Source organism: Primulina eburnea, chromosome 16 (genome assembly GCF_022965805.1).
Source record: "Primulina eburnea isolate SZY01 chromosome 16, ASM2296580v1, whole genome shotgun sequence".
Taxonomy (NCBI): Eukaryota; Viridiplantae; Streptophyta; class Magnoliopsida; order Lamiales; family Gesneriaceae; genus Primulina; species Primulina eburnea.
In genome coordinates, this window is record NC_133116.1 from 697,603 (window position 1) to 721,103 (window position 23,501).

The window sequence follows — 23,501 nt, forward strand, 5'->3', positions numbered from 1 at the left end:
TAATTCTAAAGCAACCTGCATACGGTCATTTGCTTCAATAGAATGATATGTTGAAATTAATCCAATAGAATGATGAAAGATTCTTAAAAAATTTGTTGAGACTAATTAACAATGCTAGTCCATACCAAGCTCTTGCAATTTGTCATAAACCAGAAATGAACAAGACATAAGAAAATAGTGAGCAAATACGCATAAATATTGACATGGTCCTACATTAAATTTATCATACCCCAAAGGGCACCAAGTCACATGGTACTTCTACCAAAGATTTACGGTTCGGTCGACCCTACCACTGCTGGCAGTGCCCGCAAGGGTTGATCCAACGGTTCGGATTTTTCCGAGTCAATTTTTTTTTTTTTTTTTACAGGGAGGTGGGCTCGGATCACTCCAGGCCGTTCATTGTCCGTGCAGGCAGGACAGGGTGAAACAAACCAAGATTTACATGATCAGATCCCAAAACTCAATATTCATATACTTTTAAAATTTGGATTTGATTTCACCAAATTCGACGGTACTAATTCAATATTTTGTAATATTGTGAAAAACATTTTGTCTAATCCCTTCTTTGAATTAAACGTAGAAGTAGGTTGAAATTTTGAAACGAGTCAAATTTCTTTTTTAAGCATTAAAAGAAGTTTGAGTCAAGAAAATATGTGAACCTAAAAAAAAAATTTACCAGCTTTGTAATGAAGAGATACAGCTACTTGTGGTGTTGTCTCTAAGATTAAAAGCCTTCATGAAAATCTTGCCAGTTATTATGGGAGAAATAAATTCAATACAAGAAAAGAGGCATTCAACAACACATCAAAACAACGGTTTTTTATTAAGATCGTTGTGTTTTTTCTTTTAACAATAGTTTCATCAAAAACCGTTGTCGTAGCCTAAAAATATCCGCTCATAGACAATAGTTTTTTAAAAACCGTTGTCTTTGATGTATCTACGACAACAGTTTTCTAAAAACTGTTATCTTTTAGCGTTTTTTGGAGTCAAAAATAACGGTTTTATAAACCGTTGTCTATTAACGTGTTTTTTTTTGGACAAACGTCAACAGTCTTTTAGCGTTTATGGGAGAAATAAATTCAATACAAGAAAAGAGACATTCAACAACACATCAAAGACAACGGTTTTTTATTAAAATCGTTGTGTTTTTTCTTTTAACAATAGTTTCATCAAAAACCGTTGTCGTAGCCTAAAAATATCCGCTCATAGATAATAGTTTTTTAAAACCGTTGTCTTTGATGTATCTACAACAACGGTTTTCTAAAAACCGTTATCTTTTAGCGTTTTTTTTTTGTCAAAGATAACGGTTTTATAAACCGTTGTCTATTATTGTGTTTTTTTGGACAAACCACAACGGTTTTAGAGAAAACTGTCGCCGATTAGCATATTTTTTTTTAGAAACGACAAGATTTTAGTGAACCATTGTGGATTAACGTATTTTTTTGGAGATAATGGCAAGCTCAACAGCAAAGCACAGCTAGTAACAAGATGAAATCATATTTCGGATTGCAGTTGGTTATAGTTAGTGTTTGATTTTTTTTAATAATGGTTCTGTTGTTTATTTTTTCAAATAATTTTTTTACCCTTTTGTACCCTCCTTTTTTTATTATACAAATATATTTTCTTATCATTTTACAAATATATATGTAAATATGATTAGTAAATGATTACTTCATTTTTGTCTAAATGTTTAGAACAAGAAGAATGCCTCATAAAAGATTCTCGTCCAATTTTATACGGGAAAAAAAAAATTGAACTTCAAGAACAATGTAATGCTTATGTGGTCTATAATTACGGCACTCTGTGAAAACAAAGCAAAGACAGAATTTTCACACTCAATATCCTACAGTTTAACTATATATGCATTTCATGAATGAGTAAATATATAATATTTTTGCCTATGTGAAATAATGTCTTCATCTGAACAAATCCTCAGTTTCATCTGCACAGAACTCACTGAGAATTTTCCATTGAATAGCGCCTCCATTCCCACCATATGCACCCCTTTTAACTTGGTTAAAGAGGTGCTAGAGTATTGAAATGGTCCCATGCTTCCTGCATGAAAATAAGACAACTCTTCATGTGTACTCGAAAATATTTACAGGAAACTGTACAACTTTTTACCATTTTTAAAAATATATCCCAATGTCACTAATCTTGTACACTTTTTACCGTCACAGAGATAAACATATAATTAGCATTGCTTTTTATTTTTCCTTCATTCCCTATTTATTAGTTCTAATTGTGATTCAATCTATCAGATAGAACTGACAGTACTTAATCTTGATTCAATTGCTCTAATATCAACAGGAGAAAGGGCCGGATTTTAAAAAAAAAAATTAGTTTCTACATTGAGACTAGTGGTTTGTCTGTTGCTGCTTAGAGAGTTGCCAACTATGACAGTACCTGAAGAAGGTCAAAAACTTTTTCCGCTATGTACTTTTGATTAGAAGCAGCACTGTTTTGCTGAAGCTTATCTGGATGTAGGCGAAGTAAAGCTTTCTGGTACGCTCTCTTCACTGCATTTGCTTCTATTAAATCAACAAGGGCAACCGGTTTCCATCCATTTCCAGGCCAAAGAACCTGTGAGACTATGTATTAGAAACTTCGAATTTTTAACGGGCCCTCATTGGCAAGAGGAGACGGTCTTTTCGACTATTTCTGCTCAAGAAACTCATGACTCGTACAGGGCAAGGTACCAGACTTTGTTTCAATAAAAGCACACTGCAGTTGGGATTAGCATTGCAAAGAATACTTACAAACTGGAGAGTTGAAAGCAGAGAGCGGATGTTTCCTTTCTTCCCAACTGCCCATTGACGAATTTTAGCATCTATAGCCTGCATGCATTGATAAAAGACCATTGAGATAGAATTTAAGTTTAAGCATTCGAAAGCAAAGTCGAGACATGGAACTTACTTTCATCTCCTCGGAAACTTCATCGCTTTGTGCAACTGTTTCATGATCTGGAGATAGTTCTTGAACCTGTGAAAACATGACAGTCAAGGACAAATTATCAAAATCCAATGCTTTAATGGTTTATTTCACAAAAGATATACTATCAACATAAAAATGTGCCTACTTAATTATATTATAGATCAATTAGAAGACTTTTGAAGTTAAATACAAGTATGGGGAATCAATAAATTATACCGAAAAGTAGTCTTCAAAAGGATCGTCTGGATTTTCCACAGATACCTTAGAATCCCTTCGAAAGGACTCTGAAAAAATAAAAGCATCTCTATGATTACAGATTGAAAACCTCGTAACTTACCACAAATTTCAAAGAAAACAAAGAGCAATTAACTTTTCCGAATGTTAATAATCTAAACTTTATTTGACAGAAATGAAGAAAGCATTCCTCATGTCCTAATTTGATTTGCAGTTTTCAACAATATTAGCCTGACAAATAAGATTCTACAAAATGGAAAAAGGTAGTTACTTCGAAAACTTGGGTTGTTTGTTTGAGGTTTTAGTCGTGCTTCATCTTTGTTCAGATTTTTCTCTACCTGAAAACAACATGAAAAAGCAACCAGTGTTTCACAACCACCATTATAAGACACAAACTGTTTTTAAACCAAAAAACATCAATCATGTGCTGCAACTTGATCTCCAAAGTAAATTCTTTAAAAAACAAAAGTGAGTTGTACCTTAAGCGAGACATTAGGTTTTTTCTCTACATCATTTGATTCAACTTTTTCTTTCACTTTTGATTCATTAACTTCATTCTCTTTCTGATCAGTGCCTGCGCCTTTACATCTGTAACTCCTCGTAGGAATATCAGGTTTAGGCCTTGAATCAGCTTCATGGTTAAAAATCTGAACGAACTCTTTCACCTTGCCCTTGGCACCATTTCTACCAAGATTTGACGAAGAATTTTCAGCTGCCCCTTTCAAGTTTGATTTGGCTATATCTTCACCGTTAGAATAAATTTGTTCTTCAGTTTTCTTGACAATTTTACTGTCATAAACGTTAGTTATCTCTACTTTTGGAGCTCCAGTCTCATTTTCTTTAATTTCTGCGATGTTCCCTGAAAGCTTGAGTTAAATATCACTTTAGTAAATATAAATACAGATATTCATTTTGATATGAAATCCAAATACAATCACCTTGTTGCTCGACCTCATCAACAAGAAATGCACGAAGAGGCTTTGCTTCAGGCTTGACAAGCACTTCGTTTTCAACTTCGTTTACTTTATTAATATCATCACTTGACTTCGCTGCTTCTGTTTTCACATCTCGAGCAGTCTCCCCAGAAACAACACAGTGTTTCGCAATTCTTTGGACTTTAGACTCTAAAATATCATAAGGTGCTTCAACAGAGTACTGCAGCTCTCTCGTCTCTTTCTCGCTTCTACAATCTTCTTCACTCCCACACTTTGTTTTCAATGATTCCGGGTCTATATCTGCTGATTTGTATTGACTCATCACGGTTGACGATTTGCTACGGGTAAAATCACCCTTAATCTTTCCACTAGAGTTAGCAAACCTACCGTTTTTACTTGTATTTTTAAAAATTTTCCTGTCAACGAGAGGCGTGAGCATTGGAACTCCTTTGCCAGCCCATTTGTATATTGAGAAATGAAACTGACTGTCAGCAGTAAGAGATTCTGCACTTCTGTTGTCCTTTTTAAAGTTTTCAACATTGTCTTTCATATCAGATGTCACAGTGGATGACGAATCCTCGCTACTAAACGAAGCCAAGGGACTTCTATGATAAAATCTAGATGAAGAACTTGAAGAGCGAGAGCTATTTAATTGATTTGCAGTACCGTCCATCTTAAACTGACCCTGATTCTGAGGAGCATGAGGAGAAAACCTAGCGGTCGTCGACTTGGAGGTAAGGCTAAAAAAAGGGAAGCATTACAAGTAAATATATTAACTATGTCATAATAAGGAGTACAGAAAGAAACCACTATATGTAACTAGAACATACGACGACTGATGGGAATTTAACCCACTTCTAAGTATCACCACACAAATATTGAGGGGCGGATAGATAGTCACCTACCCACCTCACCAGCAAAAACATCTAGACCGTACCACATCCCCATCAAGATTTTCCATTAGTTGTATGTTATGTAGGCATTCGAGCCGGCCCCGCCGATGTTGAACTCAAACACTCTTTAATGAGGCTCGAATGCTCATCAAGTTACTTCAGCCAGATTATATATGTGATTTATACACACATATTATTTTTGTAATACTATGTAAATCAGTTTTTTACTCTTAATTCTTTCATATTCTAAAAATTTGACAAATAATGCATCGTCAAATCTCGATCGCGGTTGATATTTATAGAGTCTTGAGTTCCTCCATGCATTTGAGTATGATCAAGCAATCAAGCTCAAAAATCACCACTGAACCGATGGAATTTTTCAGAGGCTACTCAAAGTTACAGTAATTGTGATTCAAAGCCACAAGTACACGTGTGCTTCACATATTTATTTTAATAACCAGAAACAGACTGAAATGAATTCTAATTACCTTAATTGAGGCGGGAGTGAAGTACCAAAAAACTCAGTTTTAGAGACCGGGCTCGTGATCCTTAAACTCGGGCTACATGCAATCACACTATCTCGATCAAAACTTCGCGGTGAACCATAACATTCGTCACCTCTAAATATATCGTCAAAGAAATCGTCACTCGGGTATCGGCTTCTTCCCGCGTTATCAGTTCTAAAAACATGCTTTTCCTTTCGATCATTCCATGGTGATGAGCTTCCGTCATCTTCAGAAACCACTATTTCGCCGAAGCTGTACTTAACTCTCGCTTCTTGCGTCGCATACCGCCTCGGTGGACCCCCAAAAACATCGTTAAAATCTACATCCCCCGAGTTTCTGTTGGGTGTTTTTGGTGGGATTTGAGAGAATGACCCGGAAGAAGCGTGTTCCAGCGTGATGGTTTCACTCGGCATGAAGTTCTCCATTGTTATACTCATGCCTCTGCTTCTGGGATTCAAGGATAAACCTCAGTTTGGAAACTGCACCGGAATTTGAGTTCGACAGTTTGATAAAGATTGTATCTTCATGCTTCCATTTTCTTCATTATCACTTCCAAGAGCTAGAAAACAGGAAACGAAATGGTGGGAATAATCTTTTTTTCCCCTCGATTATATTCTTGCATGAAGGAAAATTCAGAAATGGGTTCTTGAAATTTGGCGACGAGATAGATTTTGCACGCTTCCAAGCCCTTTCTTTTTTACTTCCAGAAACGTCAAAATACAAAAAAAAAAGTTGATTTTTTTCTTTATAACTCTCTTGCATGAATGAAAATTCACAAAGTGGCTTCCAAATTTGGAGAAGGGCTGTGGGATGCTGACAGCTACAGTGGGGTCACACAGTAGCGTATAAATTATAGTGAAAATCTGAAGCCACAAAAAGGTTTGAATTATTAAAGTTTGGATAAGAAAGAAGAGGAAAAGAAAGCCATTTGACAAAAAATGTGGTATAAGCCAAATTTTAATTCTTTCATAATTTTCTAGGCGCCTATTAATTACGATTTGGTGGTGTACAGTAGAACGAGGGCCACCATCGTTAAACATGTGAAGGGTATTGCAACTCAAGATTCCCGATTTACAAACTATACTATATATCTGTTTTTCAACAATATCTTCTGCAATATTTTGGACTTTTGAATGAAAGCTGGATTCTTATACTTACGTGCGGCACTTTTATTGTAAATTGTTATAATTAATTATAAAAATTGTATCCCTTTTAGAAAGTTTATAAAATTAGTACATTGATAGGGTAGACTTTATTTTTTTTGAAAGAAAAATAATTCTTGGTGTTTCAAGATATAATTTATTCTTTATAATTGTTATTTTTATTGATAAAATTTTGTTAAATAATTGATAAAATTTGTCTTTCTAGACTTTTATAATGATCGACTCTAGATTTAATTTAATATGCTTAAAAGTATTTATTTCTTTATAAACTTTATCTTATCATTATTTATAGTTATTTAATGAAGAAAACAAGTATAAAGAAAAACATAACCATAAATAATTGACTCTAGATTTAATTTAATATGCTTAAAAGTATTTATTTCTTTATAAACTATATCTTATCATTATTTGTAGTTAGGAAACAAGTATAGAGAAAAACATAACTATAAATATATGGATCATATGTTACGCACGAAAGTTGAGAAGCAAAAGAGCGAAGATAGAGAGATAAATTTTGTCAGATACCATAAAATATATCCAAATTTGTGTTGCATATGTAATGATACTCATACCACGTGTCAGAGCCCAGCCGCTTCTACTACGTAACATAAACTATTCCGAATTTGTTACTATTTGCGCGGCGAACTTATCATAATGGAGGGTGGTGGTATGGCAACATGAGAACACCAATTAAAACTGAAAATTCAAAGGCAAAGAACGAAAGCTTCAGTAATGATAATTTGCTTTCTTTTACTTTTAGGATTCAATACACAGGTTTAAAATTCAGCTTCAATATTGGCATATATCGTACAATTTCATGAATAAAAAATGCCAAAATCCAGAAGAGTCGTGATTGCCCACGTATACTTTCTGACCTCGTGCAAATGTTTGACGGCAGCGCCTTCTCCATTCCCATCAAAAAAGAAACTAGTTATGCTTTGTATATTACTGTAGTGATTTGTGAAGAAAATGTAAAAATCAAATATGGAAAGGTGATAATCTATGATTATGACTATTGGAATTAAGCAATTTATCTTCCTCACTAGGGTTGTCAATCATAGATAGTTGACTGGTGGATTTCGAGTTCATTTTGTCCCACTCGTTTTCAACTCGAAAGAAATCCCATTGGAATCGGCGTCGGATTTCCAGGGCAGTTATAGTGAACACCGTTAGGTAATTGTGTCGAAGATGAGCTGACAGCTTGTACGTCCACGTGCATCCCACGTGCATCGTAGGATAAGATTGCTGCTGAGTACCCAAAGATAAACCTGCCAGGTTGAAAGCACAAAGAGTTGATTCACAAGGTATAGACAGCCGCACCAGACGTATAAAACAAATAGGACATGAACTTTTTTCAGTTCTTTCTATAGTACACTTGGTATACAGATGCGTTCTGAATCTTTTGTAATACTTGGTATTGCAACTTTAATAACTGGAAAATATTTGCCACGTTATCAGTAATAAGATGTATGGCAAATATTGGTTAGTATAGTGGATCGTATAAAATCAAGAGTTGCAGAAGATTGGGCAGTCTACATGTTAATATGGTAATAATGCATCCAGACCTAAGCAACATAATTATTGTCAGATAACAAAAAGAAAGAAGGTTCACCCATTTCCTTCCGTATAACAACTGGGACAAAACGTGTGGTTTATTGAACTTGAAAATCCCAGTGAAGCAACTGGTGGCATAAAAGAAATAGCCGTCAGCTAACAAGACATGGCACTGAAATGCAACTCGAAAGAAAAGTACTGAAGATACATATGAAGAAAAGAGATCTGAAAGTCAATCAAATCAAACAAATTCACTAGAAAATCAAGGATCAATAATTTCATGGCATCCGTACCTCAAGTCCCAATATCTCTGGTAACATCCCACTATCCCAGTAGAAAGAGTACAAAGAGTTCACTACACTTGAAACAAGCCACAGAGGTCGGTACATACTCGTCCATTTATCAGGGAAGACATGATACCTGAGGGCAGAAAGAAAATAACTGGAACTGCCGTTGAATACTTCAAGGCTGGCACAATATGCAAATTTTATTAATGACTCAAATCAACTCACTTTTTCGTCATTTATCATCTGCACTCATTTCCTAATATTCATTGAATTTCTAAAATTGGCATGAGAAAAAAGGTGTTGGCTGTGATGATGATGAGCCGTAGGAGAGGGGAAAATGTGAATGAGAAGCAAAACATAAACGAGTCTGGCTAGTCTTGATTCAGTGTAGGCAACAATATACTATAAATAATAAATCAAAAAATATATAAATCTTCTTACCAAGTAATCATCGAGCACCACAAAATAATAATTTTACAAATGGTCTTTTCGAGTCTTCATATATTTGAAATCTTTCTACATACCGTCGCAGTCGCAGCCAGTAGAATTAATATAATATATATTACTATTAGCAATTTGATTATTTATTTAAAAATATTTTATTGTGCTTGTAAGATAATGTATGACATATTTTCTTCAAAAAATGGAACTATGTAACTTATGACATATGATATTTGATTTAAGAGTTTTAAGAAGTCTACAATAATTTAACAATTACTAAGTTAATTTACTATTTTTAATTGACACATTATTTTGTATTTTGTTCTAAAAAAATTAGTCGAGCAGTATAAATTTCTTGCTCTGACATTGCCAGTGCGGGCAGCTGTCCAAGCTGCCCAGTCCATGGAGTCTTTCAGGATGATATAAAGCCTACTCTAAAGCGCAAATTCAATGACCTTACAAAATGTAGGATAGTCAAATGCACTAATTTACCATTTAGAAGAGATGACTTTTCCCTTGTATCCTTGTATTGTCGAAGACATTGAAAGAAACGAAAAATATAGGGCAAGACAACAACTATCGGTATTGCAACAGAGTGACTTCCACAAACTGAATCATCCTCAAACCATGCAATAATAGCAACCTGTAAATGGCAATATCTAAGAAACGTGGTAAGCTTTCAAGGAAAAAGAAAGCAAAAGATAAAGTATGTACTTGAAAAGAGCAAAAGAGCCTAAAAGAAATTTTAATCCGACCCAGTGAGTTTGTGTTAGATCTAAGTTTTCGGACGACAAAAATTGAAAGAAAAACAAGACATGGCAACCAATTACTAAACGAATATCTTCCCACCATTAGAAAAAATATAATGCGTAAATAGATCTTTGTCGGATTCCATGACAGAAAGGTAAGAAAAGGAGGTCACTGGCCCCCAATTGATTGCTTCCAAAGTTCAATTTTTCTCTCCAGTTCTCTTGGATGGTAGAAGAAACTGTATAACAGCCATTCCCTCACTTCCCGAGGCATGTAAAACTACTTTAAATAATGGAATCTATGATTTCCTGGGTAGCACAATAAATGCAACTATACATTAAATCAATCTTACCTGTAGTGGCAACATTATACGCCAGAGGATTCTCAACAAAAAGTAGCGAGAAGCCAGATTAAAAATATGAAATGGAAATACGAGAGGCAATGCAATAGCAGCATACAAGAGTACCTGCAGTGCCAACATAAATGTAACTGCTGGTCGGATTTTGCCAGATGCATGATGAACCAAAACAATGAAGTTAAAAAGGAAGCCCAATCGAATGTAATCACAAGTCAAATTAGGCTACTAACATGATGACATCAACAGGAACATTTCCAAGTCAAAATTCTCAACCATGGACATGTTCCAAGATATATAATTTCACATAGGAAATAATTGTGCATGGGAAAATTGATTTCAAAATTAAGGCTCTGTTGACATCATTGGTGAGAGGCATGCAATAGAATCCATTGACCTTTTGAAAAACTAGTCTTCAAACAGACAAGAATCATAAAAGTATCCAAAGTAAATGAGAGCCAAACTTGACATCTCCATCTAAGGAATTTTATCCCATATTTTATCTTAATGAAAATGATTTAAACTAAAAATCTTCACCATAAGTCCAGTGATTTCAACACAGAGATCACAAACATGGTCATCCCATTTATTGGATCCGTTCTTGTGGACGTGTGATATATAAACATTTTTCACCTTCCTTGTTAAAGCTATGTTACCTCTACTTTTTGCCTTTTCAAGCTACACGCCAAAAGAGAACATACCAAGAGAATATGTTAAAGAAAAACGAGAGAACTCCTCAATCCACATCTTTGTGCAGGCCTATAAAATCATTAGCAAGAAATTCTGAAATAGAGAACACATTACAATAATATCCAGGAAAGGAATCATCTATTACACTGGTTGGGATGCAGCCAAAGTTACTTCTCCATGTGAATAAAGATACAGATATGCTGTCATGCTAGTTGGGACAATGATATTCATCCAGATGGCACACTGAGACATTAATTAAATCATGAGTAAGTAACAAATAACAAATATATGGCACAGATAAATGATACAGGGAAACCAAATCTTATCTCTTGATACTTAAAAGTGAATTATTGGTAATGAAATCGAAGAAAAATTAGTTCAAGCACAATTGGTAATTTCAAAACGAATGCTTCAATTTCTTGACCGCTGATGCCAAATGCTGTTTGCCACAATGGAGAGAAAAAGATTTCAATAACTAATGTCGAAAAGCTACTTGTGAGTATTGATATTCCAAATAGGAACACAAAAATTATTTGGCCGAGACTCAGTCGTAAAAGAACAGCTTATAGCCAGAGAAGAAATATCGTTAGAAGATTTTTCATCTATTTGAAGTCCGATTTTTTCAAGACTACAGCATTGGGAACTTCATGAAATGCATCCAGCTTGTAGGATAGCGTAAAAGTACCATTAATGCATGAGCTAACTTTACATTTAGAAAATCTAAATAAAAAATTGACGTCCAGTGGCTTCCCAGGAAAAAAAATTGGAAAAGCATAGTGCAAAATTCACAAAAACAGAGACACGTCATGAATTACTGCATCAAAAAACAAATGAGTGATAAAACAAGGACCAAAAAGTTATCAAAATTTGAATTCAAGCATAACACATAACAAGAAAAAAGTGAAATAAAAGAGAGTTTACGAGTTCCCCACAGAAATAACAAAATGAAGCATACAGCGATAATTTCAACCCTCTAAAATAATTATAATTCACGATACACATACAAAATTCCAATATACACGGAACTTATGTATCACAGTGATGATAGGAAATTTCCAAACAGCAAACAGGGTTGTGAAGGACCATGAAACAACTCAGAGCATTAATGGTTCCGGTTTCACAGCTAGGCATACCGTCCATATTTCTTTATGAGTGAGATGACTTTGATCTAAGTCAAAGATTTTAGCATAACCAACATTAGCCTGAGAAAAAACCCGCAGATTTATTCCCCATAGCCAAACCATCATAGTCTGCAATAAAGCAAACACAATATATTGAAAAACCATTCTGGCCAACAGAAAAAATATATTTTAACATGTTTGCTCCATATAATAGATCAACTCATGTTGATATTCACTTACCACAAGAAGAAGTGGATTATAATACAAAAAAGCCTCATACCAAAATAAATCCCTCAGATCTGCATCATTCTCATGACAGAATCCCATCCAATCTGCAAATGGCAGCCATAAACACTCGATATGAGCCAACTAGAAATGAAGTATATATCATGTGAAACTTTGGAGGTTTAGTCATCCAACCAAATACAGGCAACAAAGACATATACAAAGACATGCTAGATGCATTAAGGCGTGCATGAGTACATCCATTTTAAGTATAACACCGACCTTGCAACAAATGAATACCCATACGATTAACAGCAATACTTGTACATAAAGTAAATTAAAAATGAGGCGGTGGACAAAAAGATATATAATTCAAACAGAAGCTGTGATTCTATGTCATTGATGAAGTGACTTCAGCAACACAATAATCAACTTTGCTTGAACTCGATCATTACAATATTTCATAATAAAAAATAATTTAGTAGCACAGAGAAATATTAAGTTAAAATCGATTAACAATTTAATTCTCACTGCATTAAAGAGAAATGATTGACTGCAATATGTTAGGTGCGAGATATTCAAGTAAAGCATATAGTGTCATAAATCATGGAGAAAAGATGAAGAAACTGAAGCAGAAATCCCCAGAAGGAATGAATTACCACAATGACAGATTCAATTTGTTGAAATTATTTCCAGCAAAAAAATCCGTTAATACCCAGTTGGCCACACCAGAATCATCACAGTTTTAGGCAATCTATGGCTAAGTTTATGTTCCTCCAGGATCTTGACACCCCATGACTTGGAAGATTGACATGTGTGTCATTTCTAAAGAAACAAAGAAAAATAAAGTAATAAATAATTAAATTGTACACATGTCAATCATCCAAAAACATGGGCGTAAAGCTCCAGGAGGATCATATACTTTGCCACAATCTATTGATAGTGAATTTTGTATAACTACAGCAAGAGATGAACTAGAAGTAGGACAAAAGGTGTGTAACACCCCTGAACCGCATGTATGTTCGCTATTGTGAGACCAAGGGCCCTACAAGGTGAGTACGATTTGAAAGAGTTTAGACAAAAGCATGAATAAAAGTGATTTATTGATAATACTTCAAATGGCCATAGAACTCATAACTTTTGAAGTTTTGACGGTATCAAGAGTTATGAAATCTCATGAAGAAAGAAAGGTGAGTATGATTTCAAAGGGCCTCACACTAGTCTCGCTAGTGTGAGACTTTTGATTTATTGGAAATGTGAGATGTACAAGACGATATCAAGCGGCGTTCTCAAAGTTTCTGACCACGTTAAATTTCTCTGAGGCAAATCCAGTCATTTTGGCCCATATAAGGCCACTTTTCTGTTTTAAAATTTAAGAACAGATTATTATATTTGTAATTTATTTGAACTTCTCAATGGCCCCCAATTTTAAATATACTTTATTCATACATTTAGCTCATTCTGGTTGGTTTTGTAATTTTATAATTTTGAAATCATGCTTTTCAGGCGAATTTCACTTGGTGTTTTCAAGTTCAGTACTTCAGTGTAAATGGGAAATGTAGAAATTCTTCTGGAGCAACTGTCGTATTTCATCGAAAATTACAACGATTTTGGCATATTGAAGATGGTCTCCTGGTTCTAGGATTTGAAGATGAAATATTCCATTATCCCGTTTATTTTACTGCTCCCAATCAGAGCAATTCCAGCATTTATGGCCTCCCATTCAACAATGTTTTCACATCATAAGATCGAACGATGTCTACACATCATAAGTTCCACTAAAAACAAGCTTTAGGAACAAATTCAATGTATGATGAATGTTCTACTCATGCTGCTGGATAACACTTTCCTACTTTATCAAAGAAACACAAAAATCACTAATTTCCCTAATTTTTCCTATTAATGGTTGTTCCCCTTTCTTCAAGCAACTAAGAGAAATACATGAAAAAAGAAAATAGACCTTATTATATCCAAATGTACTCGTCATAATACTCGTTCCCTCAATTACGAAGGATTGTTGATAAACCCAGGAAATTAAAAATTCAAAGAAGGTTCTAAATCATTTGGCCAGGTTAAATCATAACTAACCCGATAAACTTGGTTATAGTGATACCTTGAATCTCCATAGCAGAACAGGAGAAGGCATAATAGCCACACTTGGCAATGGTAAACTCACACCCTTCATTACATTTGACACTGTGGAATGTAAGAAATCTTCTTCAGCACTATTTCCCAGTTCATTTGTACCTGGCAGATAGTAGCATAACATAGTTAATACGTGGAACAAATCAGCGTAAAAGGCGAAAACTATGTCTAAAAGAAACTGTAAGATAAATCTTCTCTCACCAACATCAAACACAACAGATCGGCTTCCAGACTTGCGTAAATGCGGACTGTTGTTAGGTACAGATGCAAGATCTCCAAACATAGATGGATGTGAGATTGAAAGGGCAGTTTTATACAATCAAATGTATTTTCCCAAAAACAACTGCGAGTAGAATAAACAGGAAAACATCCATGAAGTTGTATGAACAGATGAAGCTGATATGGAACACATGTCAAACGGGTGACAGTTAGCAAGATTATTTGTAATTCAATACTTAGAAATAGTTTTAGAAATTTAACGAACGGTTTTTCCAGGTTTAAGTACAGTTGAACTTCAGGCCGGGAAGCAACAGCTAAAGATGATGAACACTCATTACATCAAATCAAAGGACAAATTTTCCAATGAGACAAAACACTCGGATATAATTCAACTTTCATAATGAACGCGATTCCAGAGTTTCACTTTCATTTTAACCCTCAACACGTATAGTAAACTCAACAAACCAAAAGAACGAATCGATCGATTTACAACCATATTTCCGGATCCAATTCCCAAATATTTCATCGAAAATCAACATAAAAAGACATTCGCGTGATAACCAACAATGTATCTCAACAAAAAACAAATAAAATTCGAATTCAATTTCACTTCAATCCGAATACCGACGAAACAAAATATTTAATCACCGCAAGGGAACAAGTTCCAAATCCAACCACACTTTAGAAAATTGATCTCTTTCGAATCTTTACCGGCGTCAAGTTACAAAATACAGAAGTGATTGCCAAGGAAATATCCAATAATGTCCGTGCGCGAGATTGTCTTGTGCGAGGGCGTTTATTTCGGGGTCCCTAGCTCTTCAAAAGAACCGTCAAGAACCGTCAAATTGCCCATTTTAACTTCCGAGTCCTCTGTCATTTACCAAATTAGTTTTTATTGTGATAAAAACCAAATTTATTCTTGGAAGTAAATTATATTTGAATTAAAAAAATTATGTCACACTTTCAGTTTTATTGTTAATATTCGATTTTCTAATTCGTAATGAATTTTAGTCAATTATATGTAGCATACGATCAATTTTAGTTCGATAACTACTATCCTACTAATATAGTTTAAATCCAATTATTACAAAATAAGAAGAACAAATTTAAAAATAAATATACTACTTTTTTGTAATTTATTTTTAAAAAAAACAATATATCCCACAATTAATTTTATTGTTCGTACTAAAAAATGTCCCAAACTTTTAATTAGAGATGGCACGTTTTTACTTGACACAGACCGAAAAATCTTTGGCATAATGAAAAAATAATAATTTATTAAATAATGTTAAAATACATGCGAACGAATCATGTCATGTATAAACCGATGTAACAAATATTATTAAAAGGAAATAGCGTGGCAGCCACATCGATAAATACAAATCAAAATACACCGAACATCAGATTTTGTTGCCTAACAGAAAGAACTGAACATGGAAATCTCAGCAATCTGTAAATTCCACATATTATCATTTGCAGCACACAAACCCTTCCTAGTTCCTACAAAGAACAGAGAAGAAATAGGAAATTAAACCATCACAAAAGTTTAAAACTACATCAGCAAAGAAAATTTAACGAAGGGTTCTGCCAAGTGAACTCTTGTGCAATCTCGTAATACTTACAGTGAGGAAAGATCTTCCAACGCTGATTATCGCCTTTTTTCCATTCCCAAAGAACAATCGTGGAGCCGTCATGAACCCCGCCATGGTTTTTGTCTCCATGGAAAGCATCAACATTCAGACGAATGTTATTAACCATCCTTATAGTTCGGTAGCTATCACCCAAGTCCTTGCTCTCGGTCCACAAAATGGATTCATCAAGAACATCAGGATTGTAAGGGATTAACTGGACCTGTCAAAGAATTATTTCTAACAGTTTCATATCATCAGTTCTCTTGATACACACGACCGCGCGTTATATTGGATGCATGAAAAATAAATGTAATTAGTAATCTCTCTTTGCACTATTTTGAGACAAAGGCGAACAAAGTCACCTCTTGTCATCTTGCCAGTGGATTTCAACACATACACGGCGATCTTTGTCTGGTTAACGTAGAAGACTAACCATTTGTGATCAATTTCAACTTTCATCTTGGACCTAATTAATGTTCTCATTGAGAGTCGATGGAAGCAGAAACTAGCTAGTTAAGAAAGAGCTCTACCGAGTTAATGTCATTAATTAATTGCTCACGATATTATACTGAATTGATCAGTATCATCTCAAACATTCTTTGGAAACTATTGTTTTGGCTGCAAGGCCGACCCAAGTCCAACTTAGTGAGCTCATTGCCACCAAACAAAAAAACTCGACTCAAAAATGAAAACATCTAACAATCATAATCATATCCTGACTTTCCCAGGACTGATATCTTCGATCCAACTCAATATCTAGAAATATGGGTGGAGGATCAAACAATTTCACTTTTAACTTTTGATCACCACCAGTAAGCTCGAATAGTAAAACTTCTAGATAAAAATTAAGCTAATATACGGAAAAATTATGGAACAGAGAAGAAGCGTAAAATACTGGATAAGTGGCGCCTATCGAGTGTTTCATAGCTTGTCCGGTGGCTTTGTTAATCAAAGCGAAGCTAGGAAATCCCTGTTCATCTTTCACTCTCGTGCTGTGCCTCTCATCTTTAATCCAGTGCTGAAATCATCAAATTAACCCAAAATCACACAAGGAACTCAAGATCCTTTTTTTTCCTTCTAAACGAATAAATTTTCAGGAAAAATAAGTAACCTGTAATGGGTCTGATGGATCGTGGCGGGCAAGAATAACCTTACCATTCCGAATACTTAAGGAGTAATTACTATCTGCCTTACAATACATCCGAACGGAGGATCTGCCAGCTTCTTCTTCATCCTTGTGGTGGGAGTGGTGGTGCACAATCGACGGAAAGTGGGGTAAATGATGGTGGTGACGGTGGTGGTGGTCTCCCGCCGGTTGGGGCGGCGGAGGGAAGTTGCTGAAGGCGGGTGCAGGCGGAGGAGGATATGGGCCCGTAGGAGGATATGGGTCCGGATGGGAGGTGTGGTAGAATTGCGGAGGCGGAGACGCAAATTCCTCGTAAAAGGAAGGCGGCGGCCGAGGAGGAGGCGGGGGCGCAAATTCCTCGTAAAAGGAAGGCGGCGGCCGAGGAGGAGGCGGAGGCGCAAATTCCTCGTAAAAGGGAGGCGGCGGCCGAGGCGGGTAATCTTCTATTTCTCTCCTGTCTCGACTATGGTGGTGGTGGTGGTGGCCGTGGGGGTACGCCATGTGCTGTATATACTGAAACTTTGTGGTGGTTGAGACCGTTTTATAGCAGAAATTTACCATGAATGGAACAGTTTTATGCGTTAAACTTAACGGTTAAGTGACCGGAATGGCACTTCTTAGCCGTTGACTCGCTAATTTTCTTACCATTCACAAGAAAGCTGTCCCGTTTGTTAAATAAACACGTAAAGTATAGTGAGATTCCTTCACGGCTCTTTTGCCTTCCTCTCTATATTTTCCACTTGTTTTTGCGAAAACACCTATTCAATTTTTTCAGTTGTGTTCGTAAAATAATTGATAAAATAAAAATGTGTGTGTGAGTTCATATTTATATTTATAAAAAAAGCTAAGCTAAATTGAAAAAAATAATTATTATTCTTTAAATTGAACACACAAATCCAATTTGCATAAGCAAATTCTTTAAATACCATTTGACAGTCTAAAATGAAACTCAAACTCCAAGTTGGGAACTTTTTTTCTCGAAACGAAGGTGATGGCAGAGATATCGACTGGAGGCCTGTTCTAAGCAGAAGTCGAATAAGAAGGCATGGTAAAGGACCTAAAAACAAGATTGCAGATAAAGAAAACCTTCCATCGATCGGCTCATTCTGATGTTCAAGGCCGGACAGCGTGATGTGATGAACAAAGACTACATTTCACTCGAAGAATGTGGGGTTCAAGAGGGTTCCAGCATCTATATTTTCTTTGAACCTCTTCCCGATGACTCAGACAAATTCCACCCTATACAAGATCCTTTCCCCGGCGAGTCTTCGCTCTCTACAGACACATCAGAAGAATCTTCAAGCGAAATTGACCCTACGGAAGTATACTTAAAGGATTCTTCAACCTCAAATGATCCTCCACCATTTTCAGCAGCCAACGATCCACCAGATCAGAAGGATGAATGAACGTTAACATATAGTAGGGCTCATGCTTAATCACAGTGAGTAACAGTACTAGGTCTTTAGCAATTAACAGTTGAAACCGAAAATACAAAACTAATTTAACTGCTATGAAAAATTTACACGTCGAACCTGTGTGCTAGGTGGTACCCTATGTGACACACCGGTCAATATTAGATGTTTGGCCAGTGTTAAATATGAATAACTTTTGGTACAGGTAATGTGCACCAAGTCTTACACAAAGGCAGTTCACTAACTACGTAGGAAGCTTGACTAATAACACGCCAATTACGATACATATTATTCAGCATAAGGTTGAATAAGATAACACGTGTGTCGGAAAAAAGAACAAGGAATTTTGCGAGACATCAACAAATTCAAGAATAAATGATAATTATGACGGAAAAAATAATAAAATAATAATATCAATCGCAAGGGCAATGAAGTTCTGAGAGAGTATGTAATATCTGAGCAAACATCAGTCTCAAAAGTCTGAGAGTATGAATCTTCAAAGTATGTGTATATATATGTACACAAGAGATGTGAAGTTCTGCATGCACCATAAAAACATCTAGCTGGCCCCTACATCAGTGTCGTCCCAAAAGATTTGATGGAATTTGAGTTGTGGAAGATGATGATAGAATATTGATTGCTCATCTATTTAGAGCTTTTGGCTGAAAGGCTACCCTACATGAGAAAAAGCAGTAGCATGACAAACCGGTTCTATGAGAAAATTACTTTATGTCTAAATAATTCGAAAAACATACAACAATACAAAAGAAAAATATTTCCCACAATAATGCAAAACAGTATATATATAGTTACGAGATGTCTCAAAACTTCCAGCCCATTCCAATCACCAAGATGTTTCTATGTTCAAGTTTTTCATTCTCTTTGGTTTTAGGAATCAGAATAATATGGTTAATGATGGTAGACACTCAAAATCTAAGTTTCGAAAAATAAACTAGAAGCCAGAGAGAAGTAGGTAGAGGGAGGCCATACATCGTCATCACTGGTGATATAAGAAACAATTACAGTGATGTCATCGAGCTTCCCTCCATAATAACGGAATCCAGCATCTTGGGCAGCTGTGGAGAAAGGTGTCTGCCGATTTTTGTCCTCTGCCCTTTGTCGTGCCAAAGCTGCTATTTTCTGTGCTGCCACTTGAGGTCCTAAACCAGCTCTCACAGCATGAACCACAACAGCAGTAACGTCACTGTTGTACAAATTGTCAAAAAGCCCATCAGTCCCAGCAATTATAACATCTCCCGGAGCTATAGGGATGGTAAATACCTGCATGGCACAGAAAAATTCGATCAATTCAGGGTCAAGTGCCCAATAGCAGTGTTCCAAGATAAAGAGAAAGGTCCATGCAAAATAGTGTCAATTTTGAAGGCCAAATAGATTTTTATAATCTGACATGGCCATAACGTTAATATCCTAGCAGCAGATGTAAAACGAAAGACAAGTGAATCTATGGGGAAAGTTCGAACACTGAAGTTCAAAGCACAGTGGAAGGCATCATCAGTAAAATATTCTAGCAACAGAATTAAGCGGTGTTGGAATTTCAGGAAATTGGATCGCAGTCTGAAATTATAGACATTAGACAACCTAAAAATCAGAGCTCTAAACAATTAAATTCAACAAATCACTTAGCGGAAAAATTCAATTACGTTGCAGAGTAATTGAAGTCACTTGGAAAAAATTACCCTAAAAAACCACAAAATGATTGGTTTCTTAATTGACGAGCCTGTCATAAAATTTAGCAGAAAGAAAGCACAAACAAAGAAGGGGCTAACAAACCTGTCCAGAACTAGGCAAATCTCCACCGCTGCTACCACTCTCCAATTGATAAGTAAAATTGAAATTGTGTTGCTGAACAGGGGATTTAAAAACCGTACATCCATCTCTAACCACCAAAAACCCACTATCCCCTAAATTAATGGCATGGAGACCCTGCACAAAATAGAGTATTGGTCAAAGTCCGTCAAACCATCATACAAGTATGATGATCCACTATTGTGTTGCTCATCATGTTTATGACACACAATACTGATTACAAGCTACCTGGTCAGTGAGAGCAATTATACAAGCAGTTGATGAACCTTTAGCTTTTGTGCTAGTATAGGCTTTCTCTAGGACTCTGGCCGGGTCAACAGAACCCTGAGGTTCATCTTGAATTGCATTAACTGAATTAGACATGAGCTCACGAGCATAATACCCTGCATTAACACCAAGATCAGCCCATCCACCAACGCCATCAGCAACACCAATGGCTTGTTCATCAGTACAAATGAAATGAGCATCCTCTCCACCGGTCTCTTCTTTGTCAGGGTGGGGAAGGTAACAAGATGCTGAATTTAGTTTCAGCCTTCTGTCAGTTGGAATGTTCCTGCAACCAACCAGGAATATGAATCCAAAAAAATTAATGATTTTAACCATGAAGAAAGGTTCTTTGGTGGCCTTGCGGGTAGTTTTTGACATGGACATGCGTCACATAGTGGATCTTGATCTTAGGTTTGATGGGGGATCGCAAGACTATAGCTAATACTCTAAAGTATTTTCCAGCTTTAAGGGAATTTATGAACAGTTCTTTACAGAGATCAAGGATGAGAAGAGTGTTTCACCGTTAAAAAGTCGTACAAATTCGAACATCAGAAACAAATGCTGACAAGCCTCTAAAAAAATAGAGAACGTCAGTACACATGCACCCAAAAGATTTAACGCAGAGACAGCATCTAATAAGGGGATCAAAACTAAAACTAAAAGCAACCAAAAAGCATATTATCATATCAAGCAGCAGAATGATTAATCCCTTCATTGTTGGAAGTGGGTGTAAATTCAACAAAGCGAAATGAACATACAGCTCTGATGAATCAGCAGAACTCAATTGCTGTCCCTCCCTTCTAGAGTTGTCAAAAGAAACATCACGAGCAGTACCAGTCAAGGAACAAGAAGCCGATGATATGTGGATACCCATGAAGTCAAACCCCAGGAATGGATTGCCACTACCCTTTCTCCTCGAAACATTGTGTATAAAATACCCATAGAGCAACAAGTTATTTGGCTGTTCTTTATTTCTCGAACTCATGCTAACTTTGCTACAACTGTGAAAGCTTCTTCTGCTGTGAGAACTAAAAAACTGGTGTGCTGCCACACCAAGGTCAGCAGGCCTAGTAGTCAAACTCGAGCAGTTGGTAAGAGATAATCTATATCCACAAGTAGCCAGAAGTGCCTTTTGCAAATTTATGCTTAAGACTGGACTAGACTCTGAAAACAGACTCTCAAAGTGGTATCCACAAACTTGAAATGAAGGACCTGTTACAGACGGTATAGAAATTGCACGAGAAACTGTTCCAACAACTGAAAGATTCTTTTTTCGACTGGTAATATGAGAATTTGCTTGAGCAGTGGCAACAGTGCCAGAATGCACAAGTAGCTGCGGGACAGTGAATTTCCTTGAGGGTACATGATGAAACCCTGAGCTGGCAAACAGAAATTTCCCTCGGCCAATCAAAGCATTTTCTTGTTCTTGTAGTACCTTATGATCCCTGGAGATTGTTCTCTGGACTTCGTGCTTGATTGCACCACGAAGGTTTGAGAAATAGTTAGATGGCATTTCCTGACTCGATTGAAGATTTGAAGTAAATCTAGCACCTTTTTACACAGAAGGAGAGACAAGGACCATGAACGAAAGATGATCTCATTACAAGGAGTTTGTCTATTCCACAACAGTCAGGAGGAGCACCTTCCTCTCCAATTTATGTTATGAGAACCGAGGTTTCTGAAAATTTTAAACACAGACCATGGATAGTGAAAAAACTGAGAACAAAAACACAAAATCAAATAGTTCAAAGATTTCGATGAGCAACTACTTAGCTTTTACCGAACATATTCAATTATTTAAGTTTTTAAATTAGCAGAATACATGCTTTTGTATCATGCGAACTGCGAAGTAGATGAAAAATTACTTGGCTCATGGAAGAATATGTTAACCAATTAATTATTGATCTTTATAATTTTCATTACGATTCCATATTACCTAATTATGATTCAACAAGTTAATAATCTAAATATGAAAACAAAAAAAAGGATTAACTAACAAAGACACAAAGCCCCAGGCCATCAAATGACTCAAATTCACAGAAAACCCCAGCCTCGCAAATCCACCTCGCTCGCTCAACTTCATTCACCAACAAAAGATGCAAAAAAACTCACCTTTACTGATATCGAGCAACTGGAACCAATGAGATATCCCAACAAAACACTGCAGCATACATCGAATTCATAGAAGGTTCGGAGATTTAAACTCGTTAGATTGGTTCACAGTTATCTGCGGGAAACTGGTACAGTGTAAACCACGTGCCAATTCACCCAGCTTTCGTAACGAAATTTGATGGAGTTGAGTAGGTTTATGTGGAGAGAGCCCTAACAAAGTTTTGAGTAATCCGAGGGGATCGTATCATGTGACAATGAGAATATTATTTTTTATATTAAAAATTTTATTTTTATTGTGAAAATTGATAATCTCATCTCATCGATAAAAATTTGTGAGATTATCTCAAGAATTACTCTCGTATAAAAATAGTTTTATCGGTAAATATATATTAGTGAATTGAAAAATGTATATTTATTTTTATTGTAAATATGGATAAACTCATCTCATCGATAAAAATTTATAAGACTATCTCAAGAATTACTCTCGTATAAAAATATTTTTATCGGTAAATATATATTAGTGAATTGAAAAATGTACAACAAGTGAGATTTTGACGAGGTATGTGAACCGGGTGGGATTGGTTGGATACATTCGACTTGTCAAAATTATGTTCTCTTATATTTTATCAGAAAAAGTATAAAAATTAATAAATCATTAAAATTGTTTTTCAAGA

The 23,501-nt window shown here is 35.7% G+C and overlaps 3 protein-coding genes and 1 pseudogene across 5 annotated transcripts; all 4 read right to left on the reverse strand.

Moving 5' to 3' along the window:
• Positions 1–1,705: 1,705 nt before the first annotated feature.
• Positions 1,706–6,268, reverse strand: LOC140816372 (J domain-containing protein required for chloroplast accumulation response 1-like). 2 transcript variants are annotated; one of them, XM_073175594.1, is made up of 9 exons: positions 5,485–6,268; positions 4,107–4,843; positions 3,648–4,015; positions 3,440–3,506; positions 3,151–3,218; positions 2,917–2,982; positions 2,760–2,837; positions 2,407–2,583; positions 1,706–2,055 (listed from the first exon to the last, which is right to left on the reverse strand). In XM_073175594.1, the coding sequence occupies exons 1-9, from the start codon at positions 5,937–5,939 to the stop codon at positions 2,017–2,019; spliced, it is 2,055 nt and encodes a 684-aa protein (XP_073031695.1). In that variant the 5' UTR covers positions 5,940–6,268; the 3' UTR covers positions 1,706–2,016. The 2 variants fall into 2 exon arrangements, with proteins under 2 accessions (XP_073031695.1, XP_073031694.1); XM_073175593.1 differs by having other exon boundaries at positions 3,648–4,027; positions 5,485–6,265.
• A 1,109-nt stretch (positions 6,269–7,377) lies between these two features.
• Positions 7,378–15,347, reverse strand: LOC140815961 (uncharacterized; annotated as a pseudogene).
• A 362-nt stretch (positions 15,348–15,709) lies between these two features.
• LOC140817095 (uncharacterized) lies at positions 15,710–17,861 on the reverse strand. Its single transcript, XM_073176684.1, has 4 exons — positions 17,195–17,861; positions 16,979–17,101; positions 16,075–16,303; positions 15,710–15,952 (listed from the first exon to the last, which is right to left on the reverse strand). Coding segments are annotated over exons 1-4 (930 nt in total). The 5' UTR covers positions 17,771–17,861; the 3' UTR covers positions 15,710–15,950.
• A 1,026-nt stretch (positions 17,862–18,887) lies between these two features.
• Positions 18,888–23,058, reverse strand: LOC140816489 (probable protein phosphatase 2C 55). Of its 2 annotated transcripts, none has more exons than XM_073175810.1 (6): positions 22,828–23,058; positions 21,474–22,393; positions 20,677–21,001; positions 20,413–20,565; positions 19,612–19,902; positions 18,888–19,296 (listed from the first exon to the last, which is right to left on the reverse strand). In XM_073175810.1, exons 2-6 carry the CDS (start codon positions 22,226–22,228, stop codon positions 19,267–19,269), a joined length of 1,554 nt encoding a protein of 517 aa, XP_073031911.1. In that variant the 5' UTR covers positions 22,229–22,393; positions 22,828–23,058; the 3' UTR covers positions 18,888–19,266. The 2 variants fall into 2 exon arrangements, with proteins under 2 accessions (XP_073031911.1, XP_073031912.1); XM_073175811.1 differs by having other exon boundaries at positions 21,474–22,431.
• Between the last annotated feature and the right edge of the window lie 443 nt (positions 23,059–23,501).

Coding starts and splice junctions, on each gene's coding strand:
- LOC140816489 (XM_073175810.1), bottom strand. CDS start 22,228: ATGCCATCTAACTATTTCTCAAACCTTCGTGGTGCAATCAAGCACGAA. Junction 21,002..21,473: donor TCTGCTGATTCATCAGAGCT/GTATGTTCATTT, acceptor GGTTGGTTGCAG/GAACATTCCAACTGACAGAA. Junction 19,903..20,412: donor ATTTGCCTAGTTCTGGACAG/GTTTGTTAGCCC, acceptor TGTGCCATGCAG/GTATTTACCATCCCTATAGC.
- LOC140816372 (XM_073175593.1), bottom strand. CDS start 5,939: ATGAGTATAACAATGGAGAACTTCATGCCGAGTGAAACCATCACGCTG. Junction 3,507..3,647: donor AACCTAATGTCTCGCTTAAG/GTACAACTCACT, acceptor TGTTGTTTTCAG/GTAGAGAAAAATCTGAACAA. Junction 2,584..2,759: donor TGCTTTCAACTCTCCAGTTT/GTAAGTATTCTT, acceptor ATAGTCTCACAG/GTTCTTTGGCCTGGAAATGG.
- LOC140817095 (XM_073176684.1), bottom strand. CDS start 17,770: ATGGTAAATTTCTGCTATAAAACGGTCTCAACCACCACAAAGTTTCAG. Junction 17,102..17,194: donor ATCCATCAGACCCATTACAG/GTTACTTATTTT, acceptor TGATGATTTCAG/CACTGGATTAAAGATGAGAG. Junction 16,304..16,978: donor CGATAGGCGCCACTTATCCA/GTATTTTACGCT, acceptor ATTCTTTGACAG/GTCCAGTTAATCCCTTACAA.